This window comes from Malaya genurostris, chromosome 2, assembly GCF_030247185.1.
Source record: "Malaya genurostris strain Urasoe2022 chromosome 2, Malgen_1.1, whole genome shotgun sequence".
Taxonomy (NCBI): Eukaryota; Metazoa; Arthropoda; class Insecta; order Diptera; family Culicidae; genus Malaya; species Malaya genurostris.
This window is the reverse complement of record NC_080571.1, coordinates 185,432,854-185,446,727: the sequence shown is the minus strand read 5'-3', so window position 1 is coordinate 185,446,727 and position 13,874 is coordinate 185,432,854. Positions and strand designations below refer to the sequence as shown.

General features: G+C 39.2%; 1 protein-coding gene across 7 annotated transcripts in view; it reads right to left on the bottom strand.

The window, feature by feature from the left end:
* LOC131432691 (uncharacterized) overlaps window positions 1–13,874 on the bottom strand; it is a 306,576-nt gene that overhangs the window by 78,694 nt on the left and 214,008 nt on the right. For 5 of the 7 annotated variants that reach the window (XM_058599128.1, XM_058599126.1, XM_058599127.1 and 2 more), the window contains exons 2-3: window positions 3,947–5,159; window positions 3,489–3,726 (exon numbers count right to left, since the gene is read on the bottom strand). The exons of the other annotated variants lie outside the window; for them this stretch is intronic. In XM_058599128.1, the coding sequence (XP_058455111.1) occupies window positions 3,489–3,726; window positions 3,947–5,159 (1,451 nt within the window). The remainder of the gene's footprint in view (window positions 1–3,488; window positions 3,727–3,946; window positions 5,160–13,874) is intronic. 7 annotated transcript variants of the gene reach the window in all.

The following is a 13,874-nucleotide window of genomic DNA, read 5'->3' as shown; positions in this document are numbered from 1 at the left end:
GAATGTGGAAACAAGATGACCTGAGTTTTTGCTGCATTGATCACTGTCGTGTCCGATGCGACTGCCTTCCATCTCATGCGACTGTAACGTTCGCCGTCTTTCCGAAAACTGATTGCTTCTCTCAACAAGTTATCGACCGAACAACTAATTCTCACTCATTACGCACACTGGACACATTTTCTCGCAGTCGATACCCGAATTTTTGACCGCACTTAATATGCACTGAAATAAATAATCATGTGGAATTTCTTTCAAGTTATTTAGTCTAGATTAATCTTTTTCTTTTATTTAATCATTTATCCCCTACATTCTCTCTGTTCCCCTACTCTATTGATATATACTATACAAAACCATATCTTTCATCCAACCAGGCTGTCCCACAGTCCTTTTTGATCTTCTTTTTGTATCAGCTAAATTGGTAACAAATTTCGTCTCATCATCTGAGCTATTTGTGTATGTAAACTCTTGTTCTGCTGAATGATCGTCGGAATATTCTGAGCGATCTTCGTTTTTTTTTTTTTTTTTGTTTCGATTATAGAGGTTTTAACCTTAAGGTCATTCGCCTCTTCGGGCCAGAAAAACTTTCTGACCCTATGTGCGGGGTTGGGAATCGAACCCAGGCGGGCTGCGTGAAAGGCATCGACTTACCCATCACACTACACCCGTCCCCGAGCGATCTTCGTTTTTATTTACGAAAGCCCGCTTAAGATCCTGAACATTTCGATTATACTGTACACCTCGCTCGCTTCTGATGACCACTTTGGCTCCTTGTCTTGCTAATACCGTATATCTTTCAGTAGAAAAGCTAGCATCCGTTTTGCTTCTTTTTCGGAAGTTCGAAACCACAACCTTATCTCCAATCGCTATGTCAGAATCTTTTGCTCCGCGATGTATGTCCGCATACTTCTTGCTGACAAGTTTGGTAAAACCATCTGTTTCTCGTACATCTGATCTATCTAGTTCCGAAGTCAACTGTGATTCCCAGAGGCATGGAAAAGTTCCACGATATTTCCACCCTACCAAAAGTTCAAAGGGTGTAATTCCGAGACGTGAATGTGGTTTAACAGTGTTGTGAGTATGGACATACTTTTCCAAGGCATGTTTCCAATTACACTTGTCCTGCTTTGCACTTGCCAAAGCCTTTATCATTCCTTGATTCTGCCTTTCTACGGCTCCGTTGGACTGAGGATGAAATGGAATGGACTTATTTATTTTCACACCTTTTTCTTCCCAGTGATCAATGAACTCTCTACTTTGAAATGGAGGTCCATTGTCACTCTGCATGATTACCGGCAAACCCCAACAGTGAAAAATCTTCATGAGAGCCATATTTGTACTCTTTGCGTCCGTGTTCTTCATTTCAACGAACGCCAAAAATCGGGAATAGGTATCGACTACAATCAAAAACTCGCCATATCCACAATCTGGTACTGATAAAAAGTCAACCTGCAAAATCTGCCATGGACCATCTGGAAGTTTCCGACTCGTCAAAGGAATTGGCGGATTCTTTCTTGAAATAATTAAGCATGTGTTGCAAAGTTTAACAAAGGTCTCGACGTCTTTACTCATGCCTGGCCACCAAAAATATTCCCTCATAATCCGCTTCATAGCGGCGCAGCCTATATGACCTTCATGAGCAGTAGCCATTGCTCGCTGACGAAGTTTGTTAGGTAACACAACTCTATCATCCTTAAATATTATTGGTCCCAAATTACGAAGAGCTCTAACCTCAGATTCGTATCGTCGAAGATTATCCGGCCACCTCTCGGACGACAAGGCCATTTTAACCGCCATAAGTTCAGCATCCGACTCAGAGGCTATTTCAATATCTCTCCATGATATACTCATAAACCCACTATCTATAGCATAAAGAATGTGTTTATCGTTATCTTCGTCAAATGCCTCGTTTTCACAAGATTTTGAAATCAAGCGGGAAAGGGCATCTGCAACATTTAAATGTCCTGGTATACGTTTTACGACAAAATCGTACGCCTGTAATCTCAAGGCCCAGGATTCTGCACGAGAAATGGCACGTTTACTAGTTCTGTGCTCACTGCCAAAAATAAATTCATTCGCTTCTGAATCTGTTCTGATAGTGAAGAATTTACTGGTCAAATAGAAAGTAAACCGTTCTACTGCCCACACTATCGCCAAAGCCTCCTTTTGAGTATGAGGGTACTTCTGCTCAGCTTCTGTTAAAACTTTAGAAGCACAAGATATAATTCTAGGAATTCCTTTGTTATCAAACTGTACCAACACCGCGCCCAAACCGATCGGCGAAGCGTCAACATACAATTCAGTCTCGTGCTCCTCATTGAAGAACCCCAATTTAGCGATCGTTTTCAATGCTTCAGTTTTGATAAAGTTGAATTCCTCCTCTTCAGTCTGTGTCCAATAGAATACATCTGATTTTGCTAAATCTCTTAGAAATTTTGTTTTGTCGGCTCTCTTGAATATGAAACGTTCCGAAAAGTTCATCAATCCAAGAAAGCTTTTCACTTCCAACTGGTTTTGTGGAGTTCTAAAATCTCTTATTGCTTTCCACTTTTCTTCCTCGATTTGTAAGCCGTTATGAGACATGGAGAAACCTAAGAACTTAACCTTCTTCTGGCAAATAACACATTTGTCCTTATTGATGCTCACGTTATGTTCCCTTAGACGATTCATGACTGTCTCGAGGTTGTGGTCGTGTTCCTCCTTTGTTTTGCCATGTACCAATATATCGTCTAAATAGTTGCAAACTCCGTGACAATCTGCCAAAATAGTTGTCTGTAGAATCTCCTGGAAAATGTCAGGAGCATTGCATAACCCAAATGGCATTCTTTTGAACCGATATGTAGCATTTCCAGCGAAAAAATTAGTGAGGTGGCGTGAATCTTCATGTATTACGACATGGAAAAAAGCACTGGTAAGATCAATGGTTGAAAACCATTTTGCACCATGTAGCTTGGACGTAATTTCTTCCAATGTAGGCATCCTGAAGGGTGTTCTTGTTATGAGTTTGTTGGGACCTCTCAAATCGACTACCAAGCGAATATCGTCTTTACCCTTGGGAACGACTAGTAATGAGGAACAAAATGATTTGTCCATTGAATCTGTAACATGTTCGATTATATCCGAAGTCAAGAGATCGTTTAGCCTCCGTTGCGCTTCTGCTCGGAAAGCAAGGGGGATATTAGTGTAGATGTTACGAGACGGTGGTTTCGATGTATCATATGCCAGCATAACAGGTGGAACGCTGAATTTCGGAAATTCTTGTTGACCTGCTACAGCGAATATCTCACCAGCATTACGCCTATTAGTAGTACACTGAGAAGACTTTTGGATCGGTACATTCAAACCAATTTGAAGGATACTGTAGCGAATAGCCGTATTTCGGCTCAAAAGGGATTTACTATCTTTTACCACATAAAACTTCTCGAAAAAAGAGGGTCTATCCATAGAAATGAAAAGCTCCGCGACGAATGTTGCAACTACTAATATTTCACCTGGACTAGCATACGCTTTCAATGGTTCATCTGTGCCCTGCGCCAAGCAGAATAGTTGTTCTCTACACAGATCATAGCTCATTAGCAAATCGAATACACTTTCCGCAATCGTATTCACTTCAGCTCCTGAATCGATCAAAAAGGGCACGAATATACCAGCTATACGACCAACGATAACACCGTCTTGATCTTTTGACCCTGTGTATTTATTTACCGAAAAAGTATCTTGTTTCTCGCACTGAAAAAGAAAAGCACTATCACAATCTTGAAAGTATGGAGTGCTTCGCAGTTTTGTGTAAACATTATATAGGTATGAGGTGGAAGAAATGAATGTTAGTTTTCTGAAAGTGTGTTATTTATTTGCATTAATACCAGCTATTACTTGTATTGGATGAAAACAAAAATTGCGAAGCAATAAACATGAGCAGCGAAGTTCATCTATGGAACTATTCACTTACAGGCTGTGTTTCCTCTAAATCTTTCTCATCCTTTTCCACTACAGCTATCCTTTTGGATTTAGTTTCCCTTCCATCTGGACTACTATCTTTGCGCTTCAATAAACTCGGCAACGGCATCTTTCGGCAGGCTCGTTCTATATGCCCAACGACCTGACAATTTCGACACACCTTTCGTATCGCGTGGCACTCAGAAGGTAAATGGTAACGACTCGTACATCTCCAGCATTGATTTGTTATGTTTTCTGACTTTTTCTCATGAGCTCTATCATATACAGTTCCTTGATTGCGAAAATTTTTCCAGTTTCCAACGTATCGTGGCTCCCCTCGCGAATAGTTAGATAACTTACTATTGGAGTATCGGAACCTTGAATTATTATATGCTAATGTGGCAATTCCAGAATGCAAAACCTTAGGGTGAGTTTTCGCGAAAATCTCTTCGTTTGCTTTATCCAAATCGTAACCTCGAACCTTAACAATTAAATCGGCTAACGATCCACCTTTCCTAAGCATTTTTCGTCCTGCTTCGCGAACCTTTATGTTAACGGCGTGAGTTTGTATAACTTCGGCCACACTATCAACTACTCTATCATCGTCGTAGCCACACAGTTTTGCAGTAGCAATTACACGGTTTAGATACTTTGTATCTGTTTCCCCATCAATTTGCACGGTTGACAATAATTTCTGGCGTTGCATTAAATTATATTGACGAGAGCCAAAGTATTGGCTAAAACGATTTAAAGCGTTTGAATATGGAGCCAATACCGGATCCGGACAGTTCTGTGTAGAAGGTGTATTATCAAGGATCTCTAACAGCTTTGATCCTGCCTTAACTTTTAAAATATTCATTTTTGTGATTTCATCCGTAGCACCAACTAGTTGAATTGAGGCTTCTAATATTTCCTTCCATCTTTCATAGGATTGTTTGTCGATTTCCTCCTCGTTAGCAACGGGTTTACACTCGGGAATATTAATCGTTGCTGCTGATAAATTACTTCTGGATGCCGTAAACAAGGAATCGTGCTGTTCCTCAAGTGACGTTGAATGAGCCCGCATGAAATTTTCGTGATGCGAGACGTTAATAGATTCCGCGAGTTTCGCTTTTTCAGCCCGTACCTTTTTTAATTTCATCGATAAACTCGAGCTACGCTTCTTCTCGTTTTCCAAAGCTTTTTCCAGAAGAGCCAAATCCTTCATGTTTGCTCTGTTTTTCTTTCTGCAAACAAAAATGAACAGTTACTTTGATTGAACTTTCCTCTTGATGCATAAAACGTAAACACATATATTGTATTAGTTTCACAAATACCACTCAAAGTAAATGTGTATTGCCTTTCGAGGCACGACTATTCCTTCTCGAAGGAAACAACCAATATAGAATAGCCTCTCAGAGCTTTTTTTTCTTTCCCACTCAGAGGTCTGCCACACAGAGCTAATATAATTTCAATCAAAGCAAGCTAATGGTATATTCGCAATTTTGAAAAATTTTCAAATGCCACTCGAGGCTAGGGCACATTTGCCGTTTGATATGAATTTACTTAATTAAATTGTTCAAATGCCTCTTGAGGCTAGGAACTACTGCCGATTTTTAAATTATAACATATTCTTTTGCTGCATTGTTACAGTTGAGGCTATCAACAAAATTATACTTGCCTCTTAGGAGCGTCTGCGCCAATGTCGTGTCCGATGCGACTGCCTTCCATCTCATGCGACTGTAACGTTCGCCGTCTTTCCGAAAACTGATTGCTTCTCTCAACAAGTTACCGACCGAACAACTAATTCTCACTCATTACGCACACTGGACACATTTTCTCGCAGTCGATACCCGAATTTTTGACCGCACTTAATATGCACTGAAATAAATAATCATGTGGAATTTCTTTCAAGTTATTTAGTCTAGATTAATCTTTTTCTTTTATTTAATCATTTATCCCCTACAATCACAATTTTCCAGCTTGTAAAATATTCCGTTAAAGCGTCCAGACCTGTCTGTAGTTTATTTTTCAGAGCATTAATGACACGACCTTTGTAAAGAATGGCAGTATCATCAGCAAATTGTGACAGAACACCACCACCTGGAAGAGGTGGGATGTCTGATGTGAAAATGTTGTATAGAATGGGACCTAGGATACTTCCCTGGGGTACACCAGCAGGAATAGTAAATCTTTCTGAAAGTGCATTATTCAGAGAAACCTGGAATGCTCTATCTGCAAGATAATTTTTGATAATTTTAATAAGATACATGGGAAAATTATACCAATGCAGTTTAAACACCAGGCCATCGTGCCACACATTATCGAATGCCTTTTCAATATCCAATATTGCCATGGCAGTCGTTTTGGACACTGATTTGTTTTGCTGGATGACGTTGTTAACCCTTGTGAGCTGGTGGATGGTGGATCTTCCTTTCCGGAACCCAAACTGTTCTTCCAGAAATATATCCTGTTCATCTGCAAAAGCAAGAATTCGCCTTTGTATTGACTTTTCAAACAGCTTGGATAGGGCAGAGAGTAAGCTGATGGGCCGATAGCTCTTGGAAAAGGAAGGATCTTTCCCCGGTTTCAAAACTGGGATAACTTTAGCTAACTTCCACATTGAAGGGAAGTAACCAAGCTCCCAGCACCTGTTAAAAATTTTAGCTAAGAAGACAAATGAGCGAATACTCAAATGTTTCAGCTCAATGTTGAATGTGTTGTCGAAACCGGGGGCCTTCATATTTTTGGATTTTTTCACAAAAGCCATCAGCTCATTCGCAGTGACTCTACTTTCCTCAGGAACCAAGCTGTCTGATTGGTCAACCTCAGCTACGCTATCAGCAACGGCTCTTTCATATGGACTAACAATGTTAAGTCCTAAATTGTGAGAACACACAAACTGCTGGCCTAGCGCATTTGCCTTCTCTACTGGTGTGATTAAAGGTATTCCTTCAGCTGCGTCCTGGGGTGACATCAGAGGAGGAATAGGCTTCGGTTTTTTCTTAAGCACCTTCGTTAAGGACCAGAAGGGCTTTGAATGTGGGAGAATTACTCGAAGCTTTTGCTGGAAGTTCCTGTTGCGAAGCTCAGATATCCTTTCCTGGATTATCCTAGTTAAGTTGTTATAAGTAGTCTTCCTATCTAGAATGCCAGTTTGTTGATACTGCCTCCGGTAGATATTCCGAAGTCGGATGAGTTTCTTGGTGACACTGTCGATTTGAAGAGAGGAACTCGGCATGTGTTGTACTGGAACCGTCCTATCACGAGCGACTGTGATTGAATGCTGGAAGGAAGATAGGGATGCATCGATTTCCATCGGGGAATCAAGTGGCAAATCGATATTAATAAGTTGGTCGGCGATATGTTGAAATTGGACCCAATCGGTGCGATAATAGTTCCTCCGAGGTTGAATAGGCACTGTTTCTGGTGAAGATCCCAACGTCAATATTACTGGAAAGTGGTCGGAAGAGAGCTCGTTGAAGACAACCGGAGAGCTGTCTATGGCGATGTTGCTGATGAATATATCCAAAATGGAATGAACTCCCGATCTGGAAAGTCGCGTTGGTTGATCCGGAGCGAAGATGTTGTATTGTCCAGCTTCGTAATCTTCGGCAAGTACGAATCCGTTTCGATTCTGTCTTCTGTTTCCCCACAGCTCATGCCGTGCGTTCAGGTCCCCAGCAATGATGAATTTGTTCTGTCGTCGAGTGAGCATAGCCAGATCTCGCTTCAATGATGCACACGTATCATCTCGAAGATTGGTTTGTTTGGGGCAGTACGCTGCAATGATGATGATGGGTCCCATCGTCGTTGTAATCTCAATTCCGATGGCTTCTATGAGTTGCAATTTAAAGGCTGACAGAAGGCTGTGCTGAATGGATCGTTTAACGGCAATGGCAACTCCCCCTCCTCTGGTAGTTGTCCTGTCGAGCCTGTGAATCCTGTAATTGGAAATAAAAATAGAAATTTCAGGTTTAAGATGAGTTTCAGTTAAAATAGCAATATCGGCATTCTTCTCTTGAAGAAAGTCGGACAATTCAGCAGTTTTGCTCCTGAGTGAGCAAGCATTCCAATTTACTATAACCAACATATTATATTGCATATTCGATGATGAATTTGCCTAAGGCGTTGATTTGATCTAACCGCGTTCTGCAGTTTCGTAGTTTTGTTGTCATTGTTTCAAAAATGACGATCAGTTGTTCAGCAGTGAATAAATCACCAGAGTCATCCTTTGCTTGTGGTTGATTATTGCCCCATCCAGGAGGGATTCTTGAGGAAGATTCTTTTTGGGATCCAGAGGCTGAAGTCTTTGGATTGCTGCGAGGAAGTGGCGGCAAATTCGGAATATCCCTCTTCGGTGGGAGCCGTGGGAAATTAATTTCATCCTTCTGTGGAACATTCTTGTGCGTTGATTGTTTACGGGATGCCTGTTGTCGAATTTTTGTGAACTCAGCACGTTTGGGACACGATTTGCTAGTAGATGGATGGTCGCCATCACAGTTCACACATTTTACAGCGATGTCATCTAGTAGGCAATCGTTGGTATTGTGTGGTTCGGCACATTTCCCGCACCGACTTTGCATGTAGCAATTCCTCGCTCCATGGCCGTAGTTCAAACAGTTCGTGCACTGTGTGACATCCCGATGTACCGGTTTATACTTTTGCCATTCGATGATTATGTGAAATAACGATTTAATCGTTTTCAGTTGACTCATGGTGATGGAGCCCTTCTCCAGATGAATCAGGTACAGTTGATCTCTAAACTTTTTGTCCGTATTATGGCGCTTCATTTTAAATACCATCAAAGGCTTTAGTCCAGCCTCCGACAGTGCCTGCTTTAGTTCGGCTTCCATCATGTCGGGTAGTCCTCGAATTACAACCTTCATAGGTTTGTTGGCGGCAATATCGTGTGTGAAGTATTCCGCTTTTGTCTGCTTCAGATAGCATTCCACACCTTTGTAGTGGTTCAAAGCCGGAACAGTTATTTTGTAGCCTTCAGTACATAAACGGATTGTTGCCTGTAGTCCTTTGCTGATCAGTGTGTTGAAATCCGAGCGTAGAGTTGGTGGGAAGCCCTTCAGGTAGAAAGGCGGCATTTTTTCCTTCTTCTGCAGTTCCTCTTCGACATCTACTGGCAGATCAGCATATTGGTTTTGATGTGGAACACATCTTTATTAGGGGTGCAAATCACAAACTACACGTAGAAAAGTGGTCAGGTTTTAAACACTTACAGCTCAGTCTATTTTGTATCAATTATTAATATTATGTCACCATTTGATTGAAAATATTTCTACGCATTGATTTGAATGTTCATAACCATGTATTTTTAATTGTATATCATTGAAATGTTGATTAATAGCTAGCAGAATCCTATTTTACTGCAAAAAATCTCCGGCATAGTGGATTTCCCTGCCATAGTCGACGGTTTTGAAGGAGTAAGCGATATATCAAAGGGAAAGCATTGCTCTGATTGGTCAATCGATGCTAAAGCGAAGCTGTTGGAAGCACGCGAATCTATAAATAGAAGCAAAATTATAGCTAACGTTTCAGTCCTACGAGTACCATGCTAGAGGTAGGTTGTTGCTAGACAGCAAGACAAAAAGTTCCATAAAACGATTTCAAGCTTTAATTGGCATGCTCTGACATTGTGTCATGCAAGTTCGGATAAAATTCCATGTTATGTCGTTTCACCTGAGAAATTGACAACTACCCCAGGGTAAATTTTGAGTGCATAAGATTAATTTCCAATTTATATAAGATGAACTCGATTGATAATAAGAAAAAGTTTATCGCTTCAACCGAAATCGCAGAATGGTTTTAATGGTAGAGGAACGCTATAAAAATAACTGCTTGCATACAAAACTTGAACACAAGCTTTGCGAAGGGAAGCTTAAATATCGATATCCGTATAGCAAGCTTAAATATCGATATCCGTATCGTGTACAAACATATAATTGCATACATTTGGGCTATTGGTGTAATTTCGTCGGCTACAAAACAAATAGAAATCACGACAAATAAAGTCTATATTCTGGGTACGCGTGTTCGGTTTTTGTTCAATCTAAGCAGACTCTCGTACATTTGCGAATTCAAAAGTGTGACGATTTTTTTTCAAATAAAATTTTATTGGGTTCATTTGCTTTAGCTTAACGTGGTCGATTGTCTTGTTGTTTGAGAGAGAGAAAGGGATGCCGTATTACGGGGTGGCATACTCCCCTAGAGTTAGTAAAGGGACATAGGGTGGGTGGGACCTACACAGTATTGAATTGAAATTTAAATACATCATTTGTTTGTGGCATACGTTCGACGAGTCTTCATGTTCTTCAGCTTGTAGCAATGAAGAGATTATTCTGGATTGGGATGCTTTGTTGGTGTGACGTTTTTGGGTAGCTTCCAGCAACTCAGTCAGGTCAAGGCAGGTGAATGCTTCGAATCATCGTTTATACAGGCCATACTGTCAGCAACGTAAAAAAAGTGTGACGATTGATTCAACTGTTTGATTGTAGATCATTAGAAATTTTGGTTGCCTTGTTCCACATCAATGGCTCGAACAACCCCATGGGGCTGATCCTTGTAGTTTTTACTCAGCAAACGGTCGTTTACCTGTACATCACTTGGCTTCAGACGCTTAGCATCCTTTGGATCCTTCTCGGATCTATGGCGGTTTTTACCCATAGCTTGGGTAGGTAGACAACTGCGAAAAAAAAATAAAACAAAATCGAAATTAGTCGTAGTAGGTTATTCGTCTATCCACATCGAGTGTTAGATGACGAATTGATCGATTTTCGACCACGGTTCCCCTTTTATACGCATTCAGTTGAAGATATGTGCCTGACTATCTCAAAAGCGTCGTCCTTGCGCGAAAAACCCAAGCGACAGTAAAAAGTTTTCCGCGTTGTTTTCAAATTTTAAGAAAACTTAATTTTTGAGTTGTTTGTGGTTATCGCACACTGTTCAAAATATTATCCTGAATTCCTGATCATATTTTTGATGAAATGGTGAAAGAATTATGTTGCTACCATTAATACAAGTCGAGATATTCGCGATTAAGTTCTGCCCATTCTTCCATATGGCTAATTTTGAAAAGGCGCCCCATAGTAAAGTAAGTCGTATTCACGACAAAAAAAAATCTCTGTTCCACTGAAAACCATTGTAATGCGTTGAGTAGAAAATCTGAGGAAGTATATCTACTACATTTTATAATTAATCGCATGATTTTATGTTGCAGTCACTGTAATCTCAATACTTGTGTGTTATTAGCAAGAAACAGAATGGATGGGCAGAAATCAATGTGTAGTGAAATGACTGTTTTATACAAAAGAATCTTACTATGGATCGTTAGGTCATTTCTCAAACGATACAATACACCATATATTTAAGCAATCTTCTTGATGACGTTATTAATATGAGATTTCCGTCAATTATGACTAGAAGATACTTCATTTCTTTAGCGCGAACAATAGTTTCACCATCAATTACCACATTGCACAGTGGTTCAAAAGCGCAATTTCACGCTCTTAATTGATAACTCATAGGATCGTGGTTTTTGAGGTACAGTATCTTCAGCAAAGTTGCTCAGAATGATAGACGCCATCTTTTGGCAAATTTTATTTATGTGATTAATCCCCCTAAAAGTGTGATATACATTTTATTTTAGCTCAAAGCCAACATAGGGGTTAAGTCACTTCAACAAAGTTGCACAGAAAGTTATTTCAAACAAGTTTGCTGAAGGTACTATTCCCGTAACTTGAGTGTAATTCAAGATATAATTTTCTGAAAAGGGTGTCCAAAAATCAGTTATTGTAAGAAAACATATATATTTTCAATTTATATGAATTTTTCATGGTATACAAAGTTTTTCATCTTTAAAAACTACACAACTTTCTCACATATACTATGCTGCTATCATTTCAGTTTAATGAAATAGAGCAATTTTTCATGTTTTTTTAAATAATATTCTAACTTGTTTATTATAAAAAGGCGCAGGAAGGTGCAGATGAGACTACTTACACATTAAACTACTTCAAAAGAGCTTTCATACCGTGGTTGAATTACTCGTCTGCGATCGTCTGCATGCGAGATATGTTCTTTTCAAATATCCTTGTCCTTGACATTTTTAATGATACGGTTCATTGTATTTCAGATCAGATTTCAGTATATATTCGTTACCACGGAAACTCTTACAATAAAAGGTTTTTATGGACATGGAAGCCTACAAATAGAAAAGTTTAGTAATAATTACAGACGGTTTTTTGAAAGTAACTGTCCGACGTTTTTTAAAAGTGAGATAAGAAGCCACGACTTTGAAAAAAGGCAATCATCATGTCGAATTACGTTATGTCATTTTTTGGTAAGTTTTTTCTATAGAAAAGCTCTGTGGATAAATATCTTCTATTCATCAATTAAAATGGAGATCGATAAACGCTTGCTATATTGTACTGTTCATAATGATTAAGAAGTTTCTTTTATACAGATGTCGGGAGTATTATACACGCAAGCAATCCAGATCACTTACGAATCGGGATCCGATGAATTGGTAATTAGTTTCATTGGATCCTTTGGTTACAAATATTCGTGAATTGCCAAAACAGTCCAAGAAGAATCTGTCGAACGATGCTAAGAGTCTTTAAGCTGGTTAAGAACAATGCCAGCTATCATAAAATAAATACAAATAACTAGAAAATGAGTTTTGATCATACTTTTCTCTACCAGAAGATGACATAACTTAATTCGATTTGATGATGACTTTTTTGAAAGTCGTGACAAAACAGTTACTAAACTATTCAATTTATAGACTTCAATGTGATGTGATGTGATGTGAAGTGAAGCCACCATCAGTTCAAGGACTTGCCAGTGGATGCGGGTAGACTTACAGTAGCCCCGATATGACTCATCCATTCACCTTCTTACTATAGCTGTTACCGAAAAGCGAACAAAAAGGGTTGGGCGGATATGTAAGTAGAGTCACTTACTCGTATTCCGCGGGAAAAAAGATGCTTTTCCAACCATAATATCCAGTGCGTGGATGAAGCATATCGCTATACATGCTTGAACCCGCCTGATGGTTTGTTTGAGAAGGGCGCGTCAGACTCATGTCTAACCTTCAGAAGGAAACAAGTTTCCTTCAAGTGACTTGGGCTGGCTATCCACAATCCCTCGTCCAGTCATCGATTCGCCCGATGCCCTGATGCTCCCTCCCTTTACGCCCACATGATAAATGTTTTATATAATAAATACAATGAAACATAGTGTGATGAAATTAATATAACATAAAATCATATAATATAATGCGGTATAATATAATAAAATGTAATATAGTATAATATAATATTTGATAAAATAATATACAAATAATATATAACAGTTAATGTAGAGTGTCAGTTATGCTCTTCTATCTTCGAAACACTGCAGGAAGTAAAGTATTTCTTTTCTAATAATAATAATATCCACATCAATAAAAATAATATATAATATTATTAATCATAGCAAAATGATAGTAATAACTATGAATGTAATAGTGAAAATAATGTTATAAATAATAATATATAATATAATGAAAAAATGACATGTTGCGATATGCTATGATATATATTACTATGTATAATGGGCTTGAGTTTATAAGCCATTTCGCCCCCTCTCCTACTGCCACCAACACCTTCCATCGACCAATTGTCACCACAGACACACGTGTAGGCATGAGTCAGGAACCTGTGAGTAGCAAGCTCACCTTGTGACGACCTTGATGTTTAGTTGAAGGATTACTTTAAAAGTGATGACTTATAAGGAAAACAATTGTATATGTTGAGCAGTGGTACATGGTACTACTCATAATGAACTTCACAACGAATGACTCGTCGTGAGTGAAACTTCAATTCGATTCGACCTAAGTATATGATAACAGCAAATATCCTTCTACCTAAAAGCATCGAGCAGAGCTCAGTACGAACAAAAAAGTATAG